The sequence below is a fragment of the Bison bison genome, unplaced genomic scaffold (assembly GCF_000754665.1).
Source record: "Bison bison bison isolate TAMUID 2011002044 unplaced genomic scaffold, Bison_UMD1.0 scf7180017864213, whole genome shotgun sequence".
Classification (NCBI taxonomy): Eukaryota; Metazoa; Chordata; class Mammalia; order Artiodactyla; family Bovidae; genus Bison; species Bison bison.
The window spans coordinates 4,706,196-4,731,192 of record NW_011494785.1 but is presented as its reverse complement, the minus strand read 5'-3'; the positions used below and the strand labels follow the sequence as shown (position 1 = coordinate 4,731,192).

Below are 24,997 nucleotides of genomic sequence, written 5' to 3'. Positions count from 1 at the left end.
TTGGACAGCAAGGAGATCAAACCAGTCCTGAATATTCATCAGAAGGACTGATGCTGAAGCTGAAGCTCTAATACTTTGGCCACCTGATGCAAAGAACTGATTCATTGGAAAAGACTCTGATGCTGGGAGAGACTGAAGGTAATAGGAGAAGGGGACGACAAAGGATGAGATGGTTGGATGGCATCACCAACTCGATGGACATGAGTATGAGCAAGGTCTGGGAACTGGTGATGGACAGGGAAGCCTGGCGTGCTGCAGTCCATGGGCTCGCAGAGTCGGACATGACTGAATAACTGAACGGGGGGGTTCAGTTCCTTGGTGGCTCAGATGGTAAAGATTATGCCTGCAATGAGGGAGACCTGGGTTTGATCTCTCGGTTGGGAAGATCCCCTGGAGGAGGGTATGGCAACCCACTCCAGTATTCTTGCCTGGAGAATCCCCATGGACAGAGCAGTCCGGTGGGCTATAGTCCATGGGGCTGCAAAGAGTCGGACATGACTGAGTGACTAAGCACAGCACAGCACCGGAAACACAGAGGGTCCTAGAGAGTGTCATACTCTCTATGACATCCCTTTTATGTGGAATCTAAAAATAACTGATACAAATGAATTTACATACAAAAAAAAAAAACCAGAAAGAGACTCACAGACTTAGAGAACGAACTTATGATTACCAGGGTGAAGGGATAACTTTGGAGAGGTCACGTACACACTTGGATAATTAAAATGGATCGCCAATAAGGACCTAACTGGGAACTGTGCTCAGTGTTAAGTGGAGCCTGGATGGGAGGCGGGTCTGGGGGAGGATGGATACATGTCTGTATCTGGCTGAGTCCCTTTGGTGTTCGCCTGAAACTACCACAACATTGTTAATCAGCTATTCCCCACTACAAAATAAAAAGCTTTAAAAGTCTGGGGGAAAAAAAGGAGGCACAGGAATAAAATTTGGCAGCCTGGCCTCAAAGTCCTTTTTCATGTCAAGAACTGAGTGTATCTTCTTGGTTATGATGAGTGTCAGGACCAGGAAGATGAAGGATGGCACCAGGTCTCTTCACAAAGGTTTGGAGCAGGTGTTACCTTCTCACTTCAATGCAGCTACTTTGTGAAACAATGCGGTTCTTTCAAGAAACAGAGTGAATGGAAATGACATTTTTGCTACATTAATTAGATATACTGTATATCAACTCACACATATTATTAACACTAAAAAAATTATATATTTGACTTAACAAACATTTAGTGAGTGCCTTTATGCTGGGCCACACACAGCTTTTGCTGGCAGGAATATTAAGAATGACATGCATGAATGCTAAATCGCTTCAGTTGTGTCAGACTCTATGCGACCCCATGGACTGTAGCCCACCAGGCTCCCCTGTCCATGGGATTCTCCAGGCAAGAACACTGGAGTGGATTGCCATGCCCTCCTCCAGGGAGATGTGGCCCTATTTTGCATTAAAAAAAAATCATGAGATAATGGAGCTAATGTGTTGAGTGTACAAGAGAATTAAAATGTGTAAATTCAGGATTCATATCTGTTTTAACTTTCATTTTGAGGTTCCCTTCAGGCAAACCTTCTAACTGCTAAATAAACCTCTTTATCTTGATTCAAGGCTTGGTTTGACTTGTTCTTCACAGATAAGGTTATAAAATTCAACAACTTTTGTATTCTTAACGTTCTCTAAGATCCAACCTTTTATTTAGCCTTCCTATCTGGAGCACAGACAGGACGCTCAATGGATCCCCTGCATGTTTTTGGTGTGGTGGTCCTTACTCATCTTTAATCCTAACAAACTGAAGACAATTGTGCATTCCAGAACAGCCTTCTGTCTTATGCATCTGCAAGAGAGACGCTGGGCAAACACATGCCTCCTGGGGCTGCACCCTCACGAAAACCAATAACGCCAAACTAAGAAGGGTTCATGCTTTACACCTGCATGCCCTTCATCAAAAACCAAACTTCACTGTTAACAATGAAAACCGGGAACATTTCAGCAGTGTTAGCCTGAGTTGGTGCCTAGCTAGAGGGCTACAGTGATTGAAAACAAAAAAAAATTTCTTTTGGGGGGAAGTCGATAAACTTCAAAAATTTCATGAAAAGTTAAAGGATAACCTAAAGTTAAATGCAGACAAGTTCAGAGCTCCAAGTCCTGACCCTCCACGTCACAACCATTTTTCATGTGTGTCTACTTCACTCCCCACACAAACTTTACAGAATGGGAAACAGTCTTGCATTCCTCTTCCAAAACAAAAAGTCATGACAAATACAAAAGCCAGAATGACATTGAAAGTGTTAGTCGCTCAGTTGTGTCTGACTCTTTGTGACCCCTGCCAGGCTCTTCCGTCTATGGGATTTCCCAGGCAAGAATACTGGAGTGGGTAGCCATTCCCTTCTCCAGGAGATCTTTCCGACCCAGGGATCTAACCCAGATCTCCTTCATAGAAGGCAGATTCTTTACCGTCTGAGCCACCAGGGAAGCCAGGATGACGTTACTTCTACTATAAATATTCACTGTGGGTTTTGAGCATGAGCTGCCCATTCTCCCTGCTCAGCTCTGCAATAAACGCTCCCCTTGCCCCACCAGAAACTGGTGTCAGTAGACTGGCTTTGCTGCATGTGGGTGAGCAGGCCCAAGTTAGGTTTGGTGACACAAGGTCACTGATATGAATAGATGTTAATCAGAAAACTTACTGTAAACAAAAATACCTGGTTCTAAGAGTAAAAACTCTCTCCAAAGGTTTCAGATTTAAAAGGTTTCATGGCTTGTAAAAGTGTGTGTTTAGGAAAACTGGAAAAGGTTACAGATTTGAAACATGAGAAAAAAAAAAACAAACCAGTGGGAATCGTTTACAAACTAAAATGCAATCATTTCCTCTCAGTTTTACAGCTCAGAAATCTGTTGCCAATTTTCCTTTAAGCGCACATCACCACTCCAGCAGAACCAAACAGAACCTCCCCTATTTCCTGATCCAGATATTCTGTACTCACAGTTGTATGGAGATGGGGAGCGGGGTTCAGAGTAAGATGAATCTTGGAATCTGAACCACAGGACTGCTAACTGCAGTGTGCCTATTTACTCCTCATTCAGTTAAAACCCAACGTGTCTTATTCAGATCCAGAAATTCCACTTGAACAGAGAGCAGTGTGAAGGAAGGAGGCTCTGGCTGAGCCCACCTCCCTGTGGCTGAGAGCAGGTTGGGGCGGGAGGTATTCTAAGTTCTTGCTTCAGTACTTGGAAACTTGTAAAATACATGAAAATGAGGTGACTCACCAACAAGAGCGCAGACAGTACATCCAGATGAAGATGGGGGAGATTAATGGGCAGCAAGTGGACAGAATGCTGCAGGAGGCAGAGAAGCCGGACAAGCCAACCCCTGGAGGGGACACCAGGGGACGCACAGCGGGCACCCTAAAGGGGTGCTCAGACGGGACACAGACTCAAGGAAGCACCCACTCTGTGAGACTCAGAGCTGCTAGGAGCAGGTATGTATTCCAAGATTCCTCTTCCCTGCTCTTTAAATAAAGATGGGAAAGAAGCATCTTCAATTTAGTTCTTGGCTTGAGGCTTGCCTCTTCACAATAAATTATTTATTGTATTCTAGTAAACAACGTAGGGGTTAAATACTTGTGTGTGTGTGTGTGTGTGTGTGTGCACGCATCGATGTGTATACACTTTACATGACTTTCCCATAGCAAAGTTCCAGGGCTATATACTAATGAATGTCAAATTATGGGGAAAATGTCTGGGCACAGGAGAGAAAATGAGGCAAAAGAGGAAGAAGCTCACACTTTTTGAGCGAGCGAGCCAGCTGAGGGTGGATACTGAATTTCACAGGAAAAACCAGGTAGGCAGCTGGCCACAGGCAAGAACAGTGGCCTCAGCTCCTTGTGAGTCCGTTCACACACCATGTGCCCACATCAACTCCCACACCCGCCGGTCCTCTGGGGCCTGAAGTCCAGCTGCTGCTGGACTGCTGCTGTGGTCAATCACTTCTTGGCTTATTAAATGCTTACAAGACAGAAGGATGGATCTGAGAAAACAGCAACATGCTTGTTGCTTGCTGGGCGGAACACAGTGACGACCTCATCAGGACACTTCGTTTTCTTCTCTAACCTTTGGGAATGGAGGGCGGGCATGAAAGGCTGACCTAGCTAGGATCTCAATGAGTCACCAGAGAGGAGCGTCTAGGTTATGGGTCGCCCAGCCACTCGGTCTGCCTCAGGGTCCACAGGAAGACAGAGAAGGAAAGAGGCAAGCGTGGTTATCTAGTGACTAGGAGATGTGACAGCTGATCTATCAAGGGCTCCCAAGTGGAGGCAAGGCTCTGGAGGACACTCTTCTGTGACGGGCATTTATTTTGAGGCTGGGTTAAAAGGACAGGTGTGTGTGTGTCTGAGGATGGGTGTGTGTGTGTGTGTACGTACACGCGGAGGAGCTGACACAAGAGATTTCGCCACCAGTTCCATGTGATGGCAGTACCAGTGTCGACGCCAGCGTCTCCAGCTGAAAGCGCCTGACCACCCCACCCCCGAGGGTCACTGTGCCCTCTGAAGCCTCATTAGACAGGAAGCTGGGCTGGGAGGGTACAGGAGGGAGGGAAGGTTCCTATAGCCTGGAAGGCAGGGAAGACGGAAATGTATCTGCATCCCCGTGTACACATCAGAGACAAGTATCCGTGCTGTCAGAAACGAGCTACATACAGGCACTGAATCTCCTGATGCTGAAGCTGGAGACAACCAGGACATGTCCTGTGGCAGGTCAGAAGCATCTGTGACTCGGTGTGTGCAAGGACGTACCTGTACACAACTTGTAAGGGCAATGGGGGGCCAGGGGGCAAGATGGGGAGAAAGACCTGTGCTCGTATTTCAGCAAGAGGACAGCTCAGGACCTGCTTGACTGAGAGGCAGTAAACACTCTAGGACATCAGCCATCAGCCCTTCAGGGACAGAGAACAGCGCAGCGGGGGTCGGGGCGCAGGAGCATCAGGGTGGGGCCTTCACCCCTCCAGGCTGAACCAGCGCCCCACCTCTACCCGCTGCTCTGCCTGTGTCCTCATCCCCGCCCCCCCCCACATGAAGAATCCCCTCTCCATCCACACACACCAAAGTGTCATCCATCTGAGGACCCAAGCAGGATCTTGGCTGCTCTGAGCGGTCCTGCCTGGACTTAGGTCTGCCACAGTCAATCAGGAAATCATCCTGAAAAAGCAAATTCTTTCTGAAAATTTTATACACCATGAACAAATCCCACGGATTAACGATTTCCAGACATCACCCCCTTCACCTTGGGAGTCATCCAGGCTTTGGGTGGAAGAAAAAGATTTGGGAAAAACAAAAACTAGGAAGACTGTTTTCCGTTATGTTTTTCCCTACCCAGTTTTTCTATTTGAGAATAAAACCTCCCACATAGTCACTGAATTAATCTCTCCTTCCCCTATTCTCTGTTAAAATTCTTTAGCATAACAAAAACTCTGATAGACATCACCATTTCAATCGTTAGTTGCTGAGGTTTAAGCAAAGCTTTATTATCTGAGGATACACCAGTGACTCTGCCAAAGAGGCTCAGCACGGAAACCTACAAGTGGTGACTGATATCATACAAGGTAACAGCCAGGGTTACCTTTATTTTCCTAGGCTCCAAAATCACTGATATAGTGACTGCAGGCATGAAATTAAAAGACACTTGCTCCTTGGAAGAAAAGCAATGACAGATAGATAGCATATTAAAAAGCAGAGACATCACTTCGCCAACAAAGGTCCGTCTAGTCAAAGCTATGTTTTTTTCCAGTAGTCATGAATGGATATGAGAGCTGGACCATAAAGAAGGATGACCACTGAAGAATTGATGCTTTTGAACTGTGGTGTTGGAGAAGACTCTTGAGAGTCCCTTGGACTACAAGGAGATCAAACTAGTCAATCCTGAAGGAAATCAGTCCTGAATATTCACTGGAAGGACGGATGCTGAAGCTGAAGCTCCAATACTTTGGCCACCTGATGCAAAGTAGCTGACCACTGGAGAAGATCCTGATGCTGGGAAGGATTGAGGGCAAGAGAAGAAGGGGATAACAGAGGATGAGATGATTGGATGGCATCACCGACTTGACAGACATGAGTTTGAACAAACTCTGGGATGTAGTAAAGGACAGGGAAGCCTGGCACGCTGCAGTCCATGGGGTTGCAAAGAGTCGGATACGACTTAGTGATTGAATAACAACAATAATAACCTTCACTATTTACATGTTGTCTGTGGTGGGTTCCTTACTTCATGAGCAGAGCTGGCTAGATCTGACAAAGGGTAAAGATCACAAAGGATATAACACTTACTCTCTGTACCTTTACAAAAAGGTCTGCCAATCCCTAAAGCAGACCTATTCCAGATAACGGGTGAACATAATATCAGAGAGGAAATGCTTACAATCTTCTCAGATTATTTAAGAAGTAAATAATTACAGTTAAAATTTCAATTCATAATGAATATCACTGCTATCAATAGTAACATCAGGGGCTTCCCAGGTGGCACAGTGGTAAAGAATCTGCATGCCAATGTAGGAGATACAAGAGACATGGGTTTGATCTCTGGGTTGGGAAGATCCCCTGGAGGAGGGAATGGCAACCCACTCCAGTATTCTTGCCTGGAGAATTCCATGGACAGAGAAGCCTGGCGGGCTGGAGTCCACGGGGGTCATAAAAGAGTCAGACATGACTGAACATAAGCACAACAGCAGTTTCGCTGGTTGGTTGGTTGTTTTAAAGAAACATACAATTTGCTTCCTATCTCCCAATGCCAATACATTTCTATAGCTTCTTCCCTTTCAAAAAACAGTAATAGCAACGCAAAATAAAACACTGGTTGAACAGAGAACTGGATGTGGCAATGAGTAGAACCAGAAAATTCAGAGGGCTGCTGTGTCTCCGGCTTGCTCCCCTCCCGCCCACCGCCTACCGGTTGCCACGGAACATGAAGGCCATGGTGATTCACCCCCTGAGGGCACCCCCAGGCTCGTGGCTTGTCACCTGCCCCAACACCTGTGGAGGGTGATGGTAAGTCCACCTATTCTTTGACATTTCAGCCCTCAGAAAGTGAAGCCTGAGATGCTCTGCCTCACTCCACGCCAGATGGTCTTGGTGACTCGCCCTAAAGGAACAGGACACAGCAGAGGTGAGCATGTGTGACTTCCGACTACAGGACCTAAGAGTCACAGTGGCTCCTTGCCACATTCTCTTCATTGCTCACTTTGGGTCCATATGGATAGGAATGGAAGGTTCCCGCCAGCGGCTGGCATGGACCATGAGTGAATATGCACCCACATGGGCTCTGGCTGCATCAAGCTTTAAACTACAGATCCAGCTGACATCCTGCCTGCAGTCCCAGAGACACTCAGGCAAGAGCTACCAAGCCAAGCTACTCCCAAATTCATGACCCAAAGAAAACCCTGAGATAACAGAGATATAGTGTTTTTTTAATGCTGCCAGGTTCTGGGGTAATGTGTTATGCACAAATAGAGAATTAATTCCAGTAAGATGGATGAACCTAGAGCCTATTATACAGAATGAAGTGAAGTAATTCATTAATAGAGAAATAGAGCTACTGGAGAAGGAAATGGCAATCCACTCCAGTACTATTGCCTGGAAAATCCCATGGAAGAGAAGCCTGGTAGGCTACAGTCTGTGGAGTCGCAAAGAGTTGAACACGACTGAGCAACTACAGTTTCATAGAGATACACCCTCAGCAGCACCCACAGGGAACCACCGAGAGGTCACCAGATTCACACGATAACTGCCTGGCACACTGCCTGCCATGCTTAGTCGCTCAGTCGTGTCCACCTCTTTGCGACCCCATAGACTGTAGCCCGCCACTACCTGCCCCTTCCTCTGTGACCCTCGAGTCTTTGGTGCAGACCTGGGTTTTTCTACTGCACCTCGGATAATCATTTTTTCTGTTGGAGAAAATCTGTCATTCAGTATTTGTTTCATAGTCCTAAGACGTGTATTTCAACCCACCTACCTGGTGCAGTGTAGGTACACAGAAAGACTCCCAATAAACAGTTCTGAGCTAATTTTCTCATTTCAGTCCATTTTAAACCAAACCATAAAAACCTCAGACCACACTTATGGACTTATTCTGTGTACCTTTGGACCCAGGAGTCAGTGGCAGGAGAGTGGATGGAGAATGTGTATTTTAACTTGTAAAAACGTGAAGTCAAGGATAAACAGCCTGGTTCAATTCTGGAGGATGTCACAGTGTGAACACTAGATTTTAAATAGTGACCCAACAAGTGACTATGAGAACGTAAACATCTAAGAGGCTTTCGTTTAATACCCAAAATGCCTTAAGAAAAAGCTGAGTGACGTATTTTATAGTCACATGAAAAGGAACCCAGACAGTGTCAGAGCATTCTGGGCTTGCCAAATCCCTCCTCAGGCAGAAAGTCTATGATTCTAGTCTTGAAACTGAGAAAGAGAGGGAGGTACATGTCCGTGCTATCTTTCAATGAGAAGACATGAAATCTCACTAACAAGTGGTTTGCCTTAAAAGCTGAATTTTCACCAAAAAGAACCAGCCATCTGTTTTGAATATTTTAAAGACTAAGCCTCTATTTGAGCTGTGCTTTGATCTCCTAGGATAATAGGAAGACAGTGATACAGTCCAGCTACACCTCAATCAAGTGTGTGCATTTAATTCATCCCAGAAACGCGGACCGCCAGGCCCAGCTGCAAGCTTCAACCTCGTCATCGCGGGACCAGGAGGAAGGACAGAGACATCAAGGGGGAATGGCTTTTTTGTTTTGGTTGATGATGCATTTTTGGGTTCAAGAAAATAGTCCTTTAACCCAAAACAGACAGTAATCCTAAAGACAGAGAGAAATATATAGAAAATAACAAATTAGGGAGAAGTTGAGGACAAGTTAATGAAAGAAATACTGCAGAACCCTATTGTAACACGACTGTTGTTTAACAGCTCAGATAAGATGCGAGTCAGATCACATCCTCCAAAACATAACTCTATAAAATAAAAACATGATGTAATAGGCAAGCATGAGGGCTGTCTCCTGGAACTGGTATTAAAAGGGGTCTCGTCACATGTTAGCTGAGGGGTAGGTGATAAATTTGGCAGTGTATCCTAGAAGGTGCACTAGGAACTGACTGGGATCCCCCACACATGAACTGTGTCAGATCACAGGATGACCTGTCAGGGTACAGAGCTGTTGTTCAGTCACTAAGTCATGTCTGACTCTGCGACCCCATGGACTGCAGCCCGCTAGGTTTCTCTGTTCTTCACCATCTCCCACTGTTTATTCATACTTATGTCCACTGAATCAGTGATGCCATCCAACCACCTCATCCTCTGTTGCCCCCTTCTCCAGCCCTCAATCTTCCCCAGCATCAGGGTCTTTTCAGGGTACAGAGTAAATTAAAAGTTTAAAAATACCTACTACACATGCATGAAACTTCTAATACAAGCAACTTTTTTTTAGGGCAAAAGCTCCCCAGTTTTTTTTTTTCAAAAACTATTTATTGAGCTCCACAGGGTCTGCCCAGAGGACTGTGAAAAACAATTAGGATGTGAAGGATTTTATTTTGCATGAAGTGCAAGGATATTTTTATTATCCAGGGAGAATGCCTGAGTTACAAATAAGGCCACAAACAGAAAGAAGAGGGCACATCCTCATTAGTCAAATGCTCCTAATTGTTAAGGACCCATGTTCCAGAAATGCTTAGAACACCGCAATTTTCAGTTTAAGAAATAAATCAAGTGAGTCTCAGGACAACGTCACCTTAAATCATTCAGCAGAAACTATAAAAATGTAGGGGGGAGCCTGTGGAGCACTGTATAGTGTGTCTTAAAACTACACTGAAAGGGCTCTCCCCGAGTATTTATAGCTCGATCACGTGGCCCGAGAGGCCCCTGCCTCACTGAGCTCACGTGATCACCAAGTCCCTCAAGAATTACTCAGACCCTCTGTGTCGAGGCAGCCTGCAAACCATCCTCAGGTGAGAAAACTTTAGCAGGAAAAGGTGCCTGCCAGCGTGGTTACTTCTTAGAAGGCGATGGGGTCTGACTTAAGGTCTGCAGCTGACCTCCCACAGGGACACCCCTCAGGCAGGATGGGTGATGTCATCAACAATTCAGAGATTCCGAAAAGAAGACGTTTCTCTTGCTGCAGGAAAAATGAATTACTAGGACTGTGCGTGACTTGTGCAGCGAGAGGAATGTTACTGCATTAGGAGAGAGGGGAAATCTATGAAGTAAACAGTAGCACCAGGGGATCCTGTGAACCCTGGAGGGGTTTAAGCACTATCACTACCAATATCACACAGCCCACTGAGCACTTCCCGGGTGCTGGGCCAGGGGCTAAGTGCACTGAGAACGTTTGTACTTGTAACCCCACCAGGACCTTCGCTGTAGGTTTCATCACTGCCATTTAGCAGATGGGAACCTGACGCTTGGAGGAGAGGTGAAGTGACTCCAGGGAAATTCCACAGCTACTGAGTTCAAATTCGTTTGGGAGGCAAAGCATGTTATTTAACACCAAACTAAACAGCCATAAAATAATATACCTGCCATACAAGGGACACAAAAGAAAACATGTTTTGTCAGTTTCACAGGTGGGATATAACAGAGAAACTACAAAAGGCAGGATAAATAAAATCAGAAATGAAAAAAAGAGGGACTTCCCTGTTGGTCCAGTGGTTCAGACTCTGCGCTCCCAATGCAAGGGGCCTGGGTTGGATCCCTGGTCAGGGAACTAGATCCTAAATGCTGCAACAACGAGTTCACACGCTGCTATTAAAGATCCTGCATGAAGACGGAGGAGCTCAAATGCTGCACTTAAGACCTGGCTAAGCTAAACACATAAATAAATATTTTTAAAAAAAGGAAATGAGAGAAGAAACGTTATAACTGATACTAAATACAAGAATTATGAGGCTACTATGAACAATCACATTTCAATAAACTGGACAACCTAGAAACAAATTAATTCCTAGAAACATAAAACAACACATCTGTTACCACGAAGAAACAGAAAATGTAAACAGACCAATGACAAGTAAGGGAAATGAATCTAATTAAAAACCTCTCAAGATACAAAAGCTGAGGACTAGCTTGTTTCACTAGTGAATTCTAAGAAACATTTCAAGAAAAAGTCACACCAATCTTTTGAAAACTTTTCCCAAAAAATACAAGACCGGAGAACTCTTCCACATTCAGAAGATACCTAAACCAAAAAAAGATGTTGCAAGAAAAGAAAATGACATACCAGTTTCTCTGCTGAACACAGATGGAAAAGTTCTCAACAAAATGTTAGCAAACTAAATTCAACAACACATTAAAAGGACCATTTGCCACAATCAAGTGGGGTTTATTCTAGGGATGCAAGGATGGTTCAACACCTGCATTGATGGTTGAAATCAGTCTGTGTGAAACACCACACGAACAATATGAACAATCAAAGTTATATAATCGTCTCAACAGTGCAGAAGAAGCATTTGACAGAATAACATCCACTTACTAGGGGAAAAAAAAGCCTCTCAAGCAGAAAGAGAGGGAACTGGAAGGACAGTCTGCTCTCATGGATTTAAATAATTAATATTGTTAAAATGTTCCTACTACCCAAAGCAATTTACAGATTCAGTGCAGTCCCTACCAAAATTCCAATGGTATTTTTCACAGAAATAGAGCAGAGAATTCTAAAATTTGTATGAAACTGCACTGGGGCCTTTTAAGACTCCAAATGTGGTGGGGCCTGTAAATGTGTGAAAATGTGGTGTACATGCAGCTGACCCTTTAACAATGCAGGGGTTGGGAGCACTGACCTTCTGCATGGTCAAAAATCCGTGTATAACCCAAGAGTCGGCCTTCTGTACCTTCGGTGCCTGTGCGTCCCTCACTCCGTATCCGTAGATGCGGCCGATGGTGACGGTGCAGTACCGTAGTACTTACTGCATAGGTGGACCTGTGCAGTTCAAACCTGTGCTGTTCAAGGGCCAACTGTACACACACACACACACACCGAGTACTACTACTCAGCCATAAAAAAGAAGAAAATCCTGCCATTTGTGACCACACGGATGGACCTTGAGGCCATTATGCTTAGTGAAGTGACTCAGAGAAAGACAAGCACTGCACAATCTCACTTACATGTGGAATCTAAAAAAAAAAAGCCAAACTCACAGATGCAGGAACAGATGTGGTGGTTGCCTGTGGTGGGGTTTAGGGGTGGGCGAAATAGGTGAAGGGGGTCAAAAAGTGTAAAGTTCCAGTTTAAGATGATAAACGCGTCCTGGGGATATAAAGCACGGTGTGTACGGTTAATAATACTCCACTGTATATTTACATGTGTGCTCAGTCGTGTCCGACTCTTTGCAATCCCATGGACTGTAGCCCGCCAGGCTCCCTTGTCCATGGGGATTCTCCAGGTGGGAATACTGGAGTGGATTCCTCCTTTAGGAGATGCCTTCCTCCAGGGAATCTTCCTGACCCAGGGATCGAACCCGCACCTCTTATGTCTCCTGCACTGGCAGGTGGGCTCTTTTTACCACTAGAGCCACCTGGAAAGCCCCCCTTGCTAGGAGTTAGACTCTCCTGTGGGAGGAGACAGGGAGGATGGAGGCTCAGGATCTGTGGGCCCTGTTTCCTCTGACACCATCAGGTCTTCTTCTATGTCTGGAAAAAGGGTCAGCAATCCAAACCCAGCCCCCTTCCCACATGCGGGGAGGGGCGCCCTGCTAGGGCGGCACGGAAGCCCCTATGCGCTCCCAGGACAGACAAGGCGGCTTTGCTCTAGGTGGGGCCTGGTGATCTCCACCTGACTCCTGCACGACTCCCCCCAAGGCTCCACAATGACAATCCCGCCCCTTGTGGGGCACAGTGTAGACCATGAAAACCAGCGCGCTGAGTCGCTCAACCTCAGCTCTGTCTGGCATGCAGCATTCCAGCCCCAAGAGCTTCCTGGCTGGCACTGTGTTTCAGCTTCTTCCACAACCTCAGGGTGAAGCCACGTGGCAGGTTTCCCATCTTCACAATGCACGCTCCTTGCCATGACTTACCTCATCGTTCTCCTCGGCTGTGTCTCCATGAGAGCTCTACACCACCCGTGTGATTTGATCGGGGGTAACACCGAGACACAGACTTCTCAGGGAGAACTGACCTCAGCAGAGCGAGATGGCCAACAAGCATGGGCAGTGAATCCAGAGGGTGCAAGGCCATCAGGATGTGTGAACTTATTCATCACCATTATTATTTTTTCTAAGCAAAGGATTTCCTCAGTCAAACCTCCAGGGCACCAGATCAAAGAGAGAGGCTGACACAGCCGGACCGCATTTTCTAGCCAATTGGCCAGTAAAGCAGAATCTAGACAGTGTCCTGGCAACTGTTTGACGCGGCAGCAATCCACAGAGGAGGGGAGAGCAACTCTGGAGACTGACTCTGTATTCAAAAAGTCTTGTATCGCTTCTTCCCTTCTCTTTGGGAGCAATGTCCAAGCCCCAGGGGACTGTCCCACTGGGCACTGTGCAAGAAGCACTGACCCTGAGAATCCAGAGCATTCTTCTATACACAGAAACTAAAGCTTTTAGTCCAAAGTGCAGGTTTTTTTTTTTTTTTAAAGACTAAATAGTATTAATTATCATAAAAAGTACACCCCAAACCTACTGGCAGAATATCTGATTGATTTCTTCTATTTCCAGTTTGATGTGAGTCAATATAAACCTTACCAGGACACTGTTAAATCATGCCAGAGTGGGTAGTTTATAAATAAAATAACAACAGGAGAAATTTAGCTACATGCCCTGGAAGTTCTTCCAAAAATGTACAAAAAGAAATGACAAAAGTGACTATTAACATACAACAAGGAAAAAGAAAAAAGCCACAGAACCCAAACCCCGCTATGTCACAAGCGAGCGACACACACGGGAACCAGGTGAGATGAGAAAGCAGAGAGCAAACCAAGGATTCAGTGAATCACAGAGAAACAGGATGTGAAATGATTGTGTGGAAGGGAAAAAAAAGTGAAGGCAAACAGAACACGTTTCTGTAGTTCAGGAAAGCCGTTCTCACCGTTCTGAACAAAATGGCTGAACTAAGAGCAAGTGGGGGCTACGCCCAGATGCCCTCCTCCTCGTCCTACGGGGAGGACGCAGGGCCCAGCGCAGCGTGGGGACGAAAAAGAGCTGGTTAGTACTCAAGACAGAGACAGGCACGACGCAGCCGCAGAGAACGGCCTCCGGCTCCCGACCCCCCACACCAAGCTCTGACCTGCCCTCGTTTTGTCCCCGCACGTCCAACCTCCCCACTTCCTTGACACGCTCTTGTCTTTTGGGCAAAACGACCAAGCTGGAGGCTTTTCTTTCTTCTTCCTCAACCCTTCCCCATTCCTGTTTGCCTCCCGCTCCTCCCAGGCATCCAATCCTGGTATTAGTTAGCAAAACCTGTTTCAAGGGAAGGCTGTAATCCTCACCCTACGTGTGTGCTGAGTTCTCAGTCATGTCTGACTCTGTGTGACCCCATGGACTGTAGCCCACGAGGCTCCTCTGTCCATGGGGTTTCCCAGGCAAGAATACTGGAGTGGGTTGCCATGCTCCCCTCCAGGGGATCTTCCTGACCCAGGGATCAAACCCAAATCTCCTGCATTGCAGGCGGGTTCTTTACCACTGAGCCACCAGGGAAGCCCCCTAAAATCCTCACCCTACATAAACAGGCATAAACTCAGTTCCAGGTATCAAGAAAACAGTCAGAGAAAAGCAAATGGCTTTTGCTGCCACTGGGCAGACAGCTCTCTGCTTTGCCTAAAGATTGCACTCTTTCCCTCTAAAGTATAAGCCGCCTCTATGGGCTTAGTGAATGTCATCATACAATGATTATAACCTTCTAAATCTTAGGAAAAAAACTGCATTTTCGATATTATTGTGCTTTCATGTGCAGCGTTTCCTCTTCGTCTCCTAAGATGGAGCTATGTATCTGGAGGAGGGGCTTAGTGGGGGAGTTCCTCTGGACTCTTCGATCATATGGATGTAATTACTTAACTATTATTTTTCTCCCTCAGCTGTATATGTTAAGATTGAGTGTGATGGAGATGTTGAAATCTGATTTTTGGCAATGGGATATGAGGTAATCTGTTCACTGCTCTCCCCCATCCATCATATTCAAGATCTTGGGAGAGTTCCCTTCTTCCAGAACTGGCACTGGATATGGCTCCCTTCAGGCTGACTCAGTGCCTCCTTTGCACTCATGAGGAGCTGAAGGCAACAGTTTAAGGAGGATGTGGATGGAGAGGTCCACCAAGGAGACAGGAACGAAAAAACTAAGTTTCAACCTTTCCGTTTAACAGGTGATGAGCAGAGATTTTCAAATTTCCAGGTAAATACACACCCTGAGTTGTGTGTGCCTCACTGAGCTTATACGGAAAGTTTTCTTTTTCTACTGAAGCAGGACAGATACAAATTAGTGAGTTTCTCTGAGAAGATTAATTTTTTTTCTCATCTCAATTTAAGGATTCTTTAGTGTTCCTTTCAAATCTGTTGGGTAACTCCTCTTAAAATACTCAGAATCAGGCACCACCTTCCTATACAGAAATGGACTCCGTATTTAGAAAAAAAGTTTTCAGAAACTGATTATTTTTATTTTTCTAACTTGTACCCCAGAGTCTGTAACACGCTACTACAGAATACAAAACAAAAGCATGCTGGTTTTTCAGAAGACAACCGAAAGCAGCCTTACCTGGTCTGGGGAGGGTTTGTGATTGCTTTGACCGGAATGGGAGGATCTGAAGTGGTCGTCCTCGTAATTGTCGGCCATTAACTTCATTCGATTTTGTGTCTAGGAGGAAACGATTCACAAGGTCAAGCTCAGGCAAAATCTCTACGACACACTGTACAGTAACAAGCACCTTAAAAATGTACCAAGAAAGGGTATAACGGATCCCGTCTGAAATAAATTAAACGTAGGATTTCTGAGGATACTGGGTGGTGGTGGGGGGAAAGCTCGGGCACTGCTACACGCTGAACTGTGCCCTCTCAAACCCATGCTGAGGGCGTAAGCCTCACATACCTCCATACATATGGAGGCAGTCTTCGGGAGCTGATTACGGTGAAGTGAGGTCATCAGGGTGGGGCCCTGATCTGATGGGATGGTGGCCTTCTAAGAAGGGGGAAGGACACAGTTGGGAGGGGGCTTCCGAGAGCCAGGAGGAGGGCTCTCATGGGAACTGGGTCAGCTGGCACCCTGACCTTGGATTTCCCAGCCTCCAGGGGGGTGAGAAAACAAATTTCTGCTGTTGAAGTGACTCAGTCTGTGGTATTCTGTTACAGCATCCCAAGCAGGCTAAGACAGGCACCTAAACTGGCATGCGAATTCTGGACGGAAGAGTAATTTCCTTAAATTAAGCACTTCATGCAGTGCCTGTTTTTATTTTTTAAAATAAAGAGTGGATGACACCACACATGAGAGAGAACACTGTGACCCTATTTTTTCACTTCGTGCTGGGCAGCACCCATCTTGCCAGGTCACTGTGAGAGTTACTCATCCTTTTAAACAACTATTCCATTTGGGGGAGATGTTATTTAACACACAGACCATAAATACCGGAGGAAAAGTTATCCTTATCTGTAAATGAAATGATTATATACCGAGAAAAATCCAGAGAATCATCTGAAAAATGATTACAACTTACGATAAAGTTCAGTAAGGTGATCGGACAGAAGCAACATATTAAAATTCAATGACATCACCATTTTCTTTATACCATCAATAAACAATTCAGGCTTTGGAAATGAGTTAAAGATTCTGAAAGCCTTCTCTTTAGTCCTAAGACTGGAAGTGGATTATTCTCTCATGGCCTCTCCTCCAAGTTCACCAGAATGGAGGAGCAGATTGGATTCTGTGTGGCTGGTTAACTTAAGCCCTAAGTGAATGTATGGACACACACATATATATACACATCTATAAAACATTTTAGAGAATTTACTTTGCAGAGCAAGCAATTTAGAAAATCCACAGAACCCTGTGCATATGATCAAACAGCAATATTGTTAAAACCTGAGGTTCTGAAAGCATTAAAAATACATTTGCTAATGTTATATGATTCAAAAATGTTCACTGTAGATAATTTAAAACAGAGAAAAAAAATTACCCCTAAGTCCCTCTAACCAGTGATAATCATTGTTAATATTTATGTGAATCTGTTCAGTCTCTTTCCTATGAACCTAAATAGTAGCATGTTCTGATTTATTCTTTGCTTTTGCTATAATGCAGTATTTTAAAACTGTGATTATTGTGCAGTGTATTTTGACATCTGGTAAGACATGTCCTTCTTCACCAATTCTGCTTTGTCAAAATCTGATTGGGTATCTTTAAAACATTTTCTTGGTAAATGTAAGACATTTTGTCTAGTTCCATGAAAAAGTTTGCAGAGATTTTTCTTTGGTACTTTTTTCACATAATGATGCCTAAGCAGGGGCTTTAGAGCCAAACTGCCCAGGCCTGTATTCTAGTTCTGCTTTTTACCAGCCAGCTCAGCTTGGGCAAGCTGCTCACATGCTCTGAACCTGTTTCCTCTCCTTTAAAATGTGCATAGCAATACCTTCTCCCGGTAAGACTGTTGTGAAGATTAACCAACCGAGGTACTAACATAAGCGCTTACAAAGGCACCTGGCATAAAATCAATACCCAACTAATTTTAGCTATCCCTATTATTATGAACATTCCATGTCACTAAATATTATTCTAAAAATCTACTCGAGAGTCCCTTGGACTGTAAGGAGATCAAACCAGTCAATCCTAAAGGAAATCAACACTGAATATTCTCTGGAAGGATTGTGAATTCACTGGAAGGATGCTGAGGCTCCAATACTTTGGCCATCTGATGTGAAGAGCTGGCTCATTGGGAAAGACCCTGATGCTGGGAAAGATTGAAGGCAGGAGGAGAAGGGGACAGCAGAGAATGAGATGGCTGGATGGCATCAACGACTCAAAGGACATGAATTTGAACAAACTCCAGGAGACAGTGGAGGACAGGAAAGCCTGGTGTGCTGCAGCCCATGAGGCCCACAAAAAGTCAGACACGACTGAGCGACTGAACAACAAACTCTAATTTTAACCGGCTGCACAGTGTTCAATTGAATGGATGCTTAATGAGCCCCATACTGTTGGGCACTTGGGCTCTCTATATTTTTACTGAAAAACAATATACATACATTTGTAGCCAATTCCTCCCTCCAGGATATAATGACAGAAGAGAAAATCCTTATCAAAAAATTGTGATATCAAATTTCTTTTCTGAGAAGACTCGAAGTGGCCTTGAAAACACGCAGGGGAACGTTTCTCATGTCACGTGGTGCTGTGTGACCGATGGAGAGGCTTCTGCAATGAGGGAGGGAAAAGCAAAGGGCAGGGGCACGCCAGAAACACCTCCACGTCAACTTTAAGAGGAATGTGCGGCAGAAGCACACTTGAACAGTTATTATCTTAGAACGTGACACACAATCTTGAAGGCCTGATACTCAGTGCGAGTTTAGAAACTTGGAGAAGAACTGATAAAGCACACGCAAATCCCCTTCCAGAGCAGGATGTATCTCAAGTATCTCTGAGGCATGAGACTGAAAGCCTCCAAGAAGAACTGATCATAGGAGATAGATAAGACCAAAGGTTACTTATTTCATGTAAGCGAATGAAGAAGTAGATACAAGAACGTCTCCATTTCTGAAAGACCTGAGGTGTATCCAAGTTGAGCCAGGGTTCCCAGGCCTAAGGTTCATTAATTTGGTGTGAAGTCTGTTCCCTGCACAGACAGAGGCTGAGCGCTAAGCACCCGACAGCTCACAGAGTAGTAGATGTTATACAGACCCTGCAAACGGCACTGTTCTCAAGGAGCTCTTGTACCGCTCTTCTTAAGATAAGCCAGCAAGCATGAAAGGTGCTTTTTAGCCAAATATCTTCCCTTCTGAACCATGCCACGTGCCTATGCAGACAGCTGGACTCCCTTGGTCCCCTGACATGAAGAATAAGATTGTTTGAAGCAGTAAAGAGAGGGGGGGGAAAACAAGATGGGAAGAAACTTGCTGAAATCAACTTTGTAAGCCATAAACGTGTACCTCTGTATACAGTTATATACACCCGTTCAGGGAATTCACTGGTAGCTCAGTCAGTGAAAAATCTGCCTGCAGTGCAAGAGACCTGGGTTCAATCCCTGGGTTGGGAAGATCCCCTGAAGAAGGGAATGGCAACCCACTCCAGTATTCTTGCCTGGAGAATTCCGTGGACAGAGGAGCCTGGTGGGCTACAGCCCATGGAATCACAAGAGTCAGACACGACTGAGCGACTAAACCACCACCACCCTGCCAGAGGAAAAGGAGCTCCTCGTTTAGATTGCTAACCTTTTCTTCTGAGACTGAGATATCAGTGCTCAGACACGGCAGTTCAGAAATGACACTTCACAGAAAAATATTTTAGTTAGGCTCAGAAACAGTATATGCTGGTGATCCAAACCCAGGTACTAAAAAATGTTTGAATTCTGATCAGTTATCTGGTTGTTCACTAATCTTTGCTTTTTGGCTTCTGAGAATGCTATTAACCTACCTAAATGAGCTTTAGAAAGAATAATACTTAGAAATATTCTGAGATATTTTAGAAAATATATAAATAAAACTTAACCTTACTAATTAGCATTATTTCCAATTATCTTGAAGAAAGCAATAAAATGATTTCTGCCTACATTCATTGAACCTTGGAAATCATTTTATTAATATTATAGTGAATTTCAGTTAAACTTTGTTATATTGGTATTTGATATATAAAATGAAAAAAGCATAGTCTCCATTATTTTTAGGTGGGTCAGATGCAGCATTGGCTATAAATTTTACAAAATTTCAACAAATTACCTTTGAGCTTTATTTTAAACTTCATTACATTAAAAAGTATAAATTAGTTATTATTCTTTAAAAATTTTTAAATTTATCTTTGGCTGTGCTGGGTCTTCACTGCTGCAACTTCATTCTCTAGTTGCAGTGTGTTGGCTTTTCATTGAGTGGCTTCTCTTCTTGTGGAGCCAGGCTCAAGAGTGTGTGGGCTCAGCAGTCGCAGCTCCTAGGCTCTAGAGCACAGGCTCAGTACTTGTGCACGGGCTTAGCTGCTCTGTGGCATGTGAGATCCTCCTGGACCAAGGATCAAACCAGTGTCTGCTGCACTGACAGGCGGGTTCTTTACCACTAAGCCACCAGGGAAGCCCTATGAATTATTCTTCAGTTGTTCATTTATCTTTCTAGCTGGCAAAGTTCCTCTTCCACTGGTTGGACAGCTTTGGGGGGCTCCCTTGGAACAGTGTGGGAGGCAGAGGACAAGAGCTGGATCAGAAGAGAGAACTGTGCTGAATTCAGCCCAACAGCTGTCACTGTCAGACTACCTCCACATCCTATTTTCTCAACTAGAGGGCAAGCTCTAGAATAGAAAAATGTGTTTCCTACTGATTTTAAGATCTTTTTTCTTTTTGATGTGGACCATTTTGAAAGCCTGTAGTGAATTTGGTATAGCATGGTTTCTGTTGTTTACCTTCTGGCTTTTTGGCCATGGGGCATGTGGGATCCCAACTCCCTGACCAGGGATGGAACCTGCACCCCCTGTATTGGGAGGTGAAGTCTTAACCCCTGAACCAGCAGGGAAGTCTCCCAACCAATCCTGTTTTGCTTTTCAGAGAAACAAGTTTGGTAGTTTAATTATGGTCCTGGTTAGGATCACAATGGGAAAGAACCATCCTGCGCACTTTCTATGTGGCAGACTTTCTGTGTCCTTGGACGTGACATCACTCCTGCATTCTGGCAAATACGCGCTAAGCTCTTCTTGTCTGTCCATTTCTTGCTCCAGATCTAGAATCAGCCACTTTACCGAAGAGCTCACTTGGTCAGCGGGACACCAGTGGGTTAGGATGCTCAGGGCTGCAGGATTATCGCTGCTTCCAGGCTGTTTCAGTTCAGAGCTGGGGAAAACTTTTTGTAAAGATGAAGATTATGAATGAACAGCAGTATTTTCAATTTAGATTTAAGAGTCTAGATCCGACCCTTAAAGAATAAGTTTTTACTTAACCTCTTTGATTTTATACTTTATATATCCTTTTTCCTCTTAAGCTGAAAAACCTTGGTTCCTTACAATGATGTAATTAGCTTTTATTGGCTTTATCCATCAGAATAGTTCTTTGAAAATACCAATACCAATGTAACCACTATCAATATGCCTTCAGCATGAGCTTTAAAATTTCTTTGCATTATTTTTCTTCTCACTGGCGAGTATTTTACTGAGAATGTACAGAGAAAGATCTGTAATATATACGGTTAGCTGAAACAATCCTAGGCTCTATGTGGCTATGTCAACAATTTAACAAATAACTAGATTCATCTGTTTACAAAACTCAAGAACTGCTTTCCCCACTTTCTGATATGATTTTATTTTTATTTATGTAAAACATCCGTATGATTCTAGGGTCAAAACTTTATATATAAAACTAGGTCCCTTCAGAGAAAACCTGCTTTCAACCCTGCTTCTCCATTCTATTCATTTCCTCTTTTCATAGGAAATTTTGGGCGTAAATTTTAAATTCATCTTTAAATCTTTCTTTATGTACGGTAAGCAAGCATGCACTCACAAACATTTCTGCATTCACCCACCTTCGTCACATGAAAAGTAGAATACTGAGGACTTCCCTGCTGGTCCGCGGCTAAGACTCTGCGTTCCTAGTGCAGGGGGCCTAGGTCCCACCCTCATCAGAGAGCTACACCAAACTACATCCCAGGAGCCGCAAGAAAGACACAGGATGGCCAAATAAATGATATTCTTAAAAGTAGAATATTAAATACACTATTCTTGCTTTTTCATTTACCAAAGTATTCTAGAAGCGGCTCCATCTCTCCCTCCATTCTGTTAGATGTACTATAACTGATTCAACCAGCACCCACCGCCGGACACCTGGGTTATCTCCAGTCTACTGCTATTACAATCAACCGGCACCTGGGTTCTTCCCACCCTACTGCTATTACAAACACTACAATAGCTAACACTACAGTAGCACATGCTGCGTTACCTGTGTAATGTTATTCTGTAATTGTGAAAATGTATCAGTATTTCAGTAGGAACTTCCCACACCCAGTGGTACTCTAAATCTGCTGGAAATTCTGGCATCTTACTGGGAACCCGGGGATCCTTCCCAGGGTCATGGCAGAGGAAAGTTTTTCTCATTCACTGGCAGTAAAAGTTTGGCTGAATTGGCCTTGCTCTCCTTCCCCTTGAACAGCGCTCCTCTGATGTCCCAGCCCCGGCAGAGGTTCAGTTTCAGCGCCTGGTTCATGGCATCCTCATGTTCCAGCTCCATTCGCCGTGCGGACCCTAAAACCCAGCCTGACCTGAACTGGTCACAGCAGGTCACAGCACTCTAGGGCTGCTGCTGCTTTCGTGCACACTGTCTTTGCTTCTGACACCTGCGGATTTCCTCTTCTGCCAATAAGCTCAATCACACATCACAGACTCTGCTGCTGCTAAGTCGCTGCAGTCGTGTCCGACTCTGTGCGACCCCATAGACGGCAGCCCACCAGGCTTCTCGTCCCTGGGATTCTCCAGGCAAGAACACTGGAGTGGGTTGCCATTTCCTTCTCCACCACAGACTCTGAGAGGGAGTTAAAGCTTATCCAGTATCTTTAGGTTGGGAACAAAAAGCGTTTCAGATTCTCTGAATCTGTCAGATTCTAATAACCCGTCTGCATGTCTCTTCTTCCCATGGATCGAGTCTGTGAGGGCTGGGACGAGCACTCCTTCAGCCATGTGTCAACCCAGTGCCCAGTAAAATCGCTAGTACATGTGTGTGTGTACACACATATGTATCTATATAGTCCTTTTAACACGTGTTTGTCAAATTCAAGAATCTGTTTTCTAAGGTTGGTGCATTTGGGATTGTATTTTATTATTGTTCCAGCAATGAGTTTTATATTTTGAAAGCTTTTTCTATGAAATTATCTTGATTAAATAATGCTGTTTTCCCATTTGTATTAATTAAAAATAGACACGCTTACCAAACAGAATTTCTCAAAACTATGAAAAATCCAGCATTATTACAATGAGTTGTCTCAGCCAAAAGAAAATGGACATCTTAACTAACCAGCAAAGTTTTATCTCAAATAAAAACATAACTGCTGCTACTTATAATAGCTTCAAAAAGAAGCCCAGAATGCAGGCACTCTGGTTTTCTTAGCTTCACAGAGTTTTTTCCTTTGATTTCCTCGTATACAAATTGATTTATGTAAGAAAAAGGAGAACTTTTGATTATGGATATTCAGGTATTTGTTTTGGTGTTCAGGGGATTTTTTTCCTTAAGGATTCATGTAATCTTCCTCTCTCATCTCAAGGGTATTCTTGGATATGTCACCATTTATGGCTTTCAGTTCATAGGATGTCTGTTCTTTCAACATATTCTGTGTTTCCTACCAAAACCCTACTTTTTCCCCCACTCTTGGTAGAAAGTAAAGAAAACAAACACATAGCAAACTTTCTACTTGCCCTTTTTAAAAAATAAAAAAATAAAGGAGCCTAGGTTTTTTTCATCTTATTATAATCATTCCTTAGTTCTCAGAAAGGTTTGTGTGGGACTCCTTGCTTCCCCAACAAACAATCACATATTCCTTCCTCCTTAGCCACCAGAAAGCATTTATTTATTAATCTTAATACATAGTCCTGCTTATTAGGTATGTCTAACTCTTTCCTATATGCCATGAAGACTTTACCTTTGAACTCTGGAGGGACAGCACCCTATACTTTCTCTTTTTCAATGAATATTAACATGAAGATAAAGATATATCCAGTGTTTAAAAATTAAAAGACACTTTGTAAGAATTTCTAAGTTTTGAGCGCTGTCCTGTTTCTGGCGGGGCTGTGGTGTGGAACTGCAGTACACCAAGGTGAAAACTCAGAGCCAGACCCACGAAGCCACAGAGTTCCAGGAATGGAATAGCTCGTAGGCCAACTTGCTAAACTGACCCAAACCAGTGTCTGAAATGAGACTGTTTAAAACAAAGTGCGATTGAAACTTTATTCCTGATCACTGCCTCACTTTCTAGCACACACTTCTCACCTTTGCAGTAAACCTGAAGCAACCCTATTCGAGTTTTAAGGTTACCAGCATCGTTTCTTCCAGCTGTGTGTGTCCTTAAAGAAACAGAAGCCCCACATTTTGCAAAATATTTAAGGGACTGCTAGCCAGATACAGTGAGACTCACCGTCACATCTAAGGAAAGAAGATAATGTAGGCAGGCGTTTTCTGTTATTCTAGAAACCAGTGAACAAAGGCCAGGGTCCGAGAGCATTTACCATAGAGTTATGTCTACAGATCAGGCCATCTGGGTGGCTAAGCACACACAGTTAAAATTTTAGATATGAAATTTTAGATATGAAAAGAGAAGTGACATTAAATTCCTTCACATGTAACAGAAAAGACAGATCCCCTCCATTAAAAAAAAAATCTTAGATGGTGTCAAACAGAATCTTAAAAAAATCACTTTCTCAAGAATGGTGGCACAAACCACAGGTATCAATTATAATGCATCTTAACCCAACAATTTTGTGCTGCAAAGCAGAAAAGTTCAGTATTCTCCCTTCAAACAAGACACCCTTTCCTTTAGTAAACACATTTATTTAATGCTTTTCACTAAAAACAAACAAAAAAAACATTTCCCCTGTCTGAGGAATAGCCAAGCAGGCAACGGGGTAATCTTCAGAAATTCTAAGCACTTTAAACACATACACACACACACACAAGAAAAAAGATGCATTTCAGATAAGAAGGATCAAAATTCTTGAAGTTCTGAGGGGACTTTATGCTTTCTTTTGACAAAACCATGGTCCATGCATGGAAAGGGAATGAACGGAACTGACTCAGTGTCAACTATGAACCGCACACTCACGCGCACGTGCACTGAAGCACCTTCAAACAAACCTGGGACGTGAGCGCATTCGGTTCTTAATGGAAACCAC

The 24,997-nt window shown here is 44.1% G+C and overlaps 1 protein-coding gene across 7 annotated transcripts in view; it reads right to left on the bottom strand.

Moving 5' to 3' along the window:
- The window catches only part of ERC1 (ELKS/RAB6-interacting/CAST family member 1), a 267,938-nt gene that overhangs the window by 29,492 nt on the left and 213,449 nt on the right, over nucleotides 1–24,997 (bottom strand). For 4 of the 7 annotated variants that reach the window (XM_010845037.1, XM_010845040.1, XM_010845038.1 and 1 more), the window contains one exon: nucleotides 15,716–15,814. In XM_010845037.1, the coding sequence (XP_010843339.1) occupies nucleotides 15,716–15,814 (99 nt within the window). Of the gene's footprint in view, nucleotides 1–12,548; nucleotides 14,123–15,715; nucleotides 15,815–24,997 lie in introns of those variants that run through there. The other 3 variants (XM_010845042.1, XM_010845043.1, XM_010845041.1) reach the window with 3 other exon arrangements.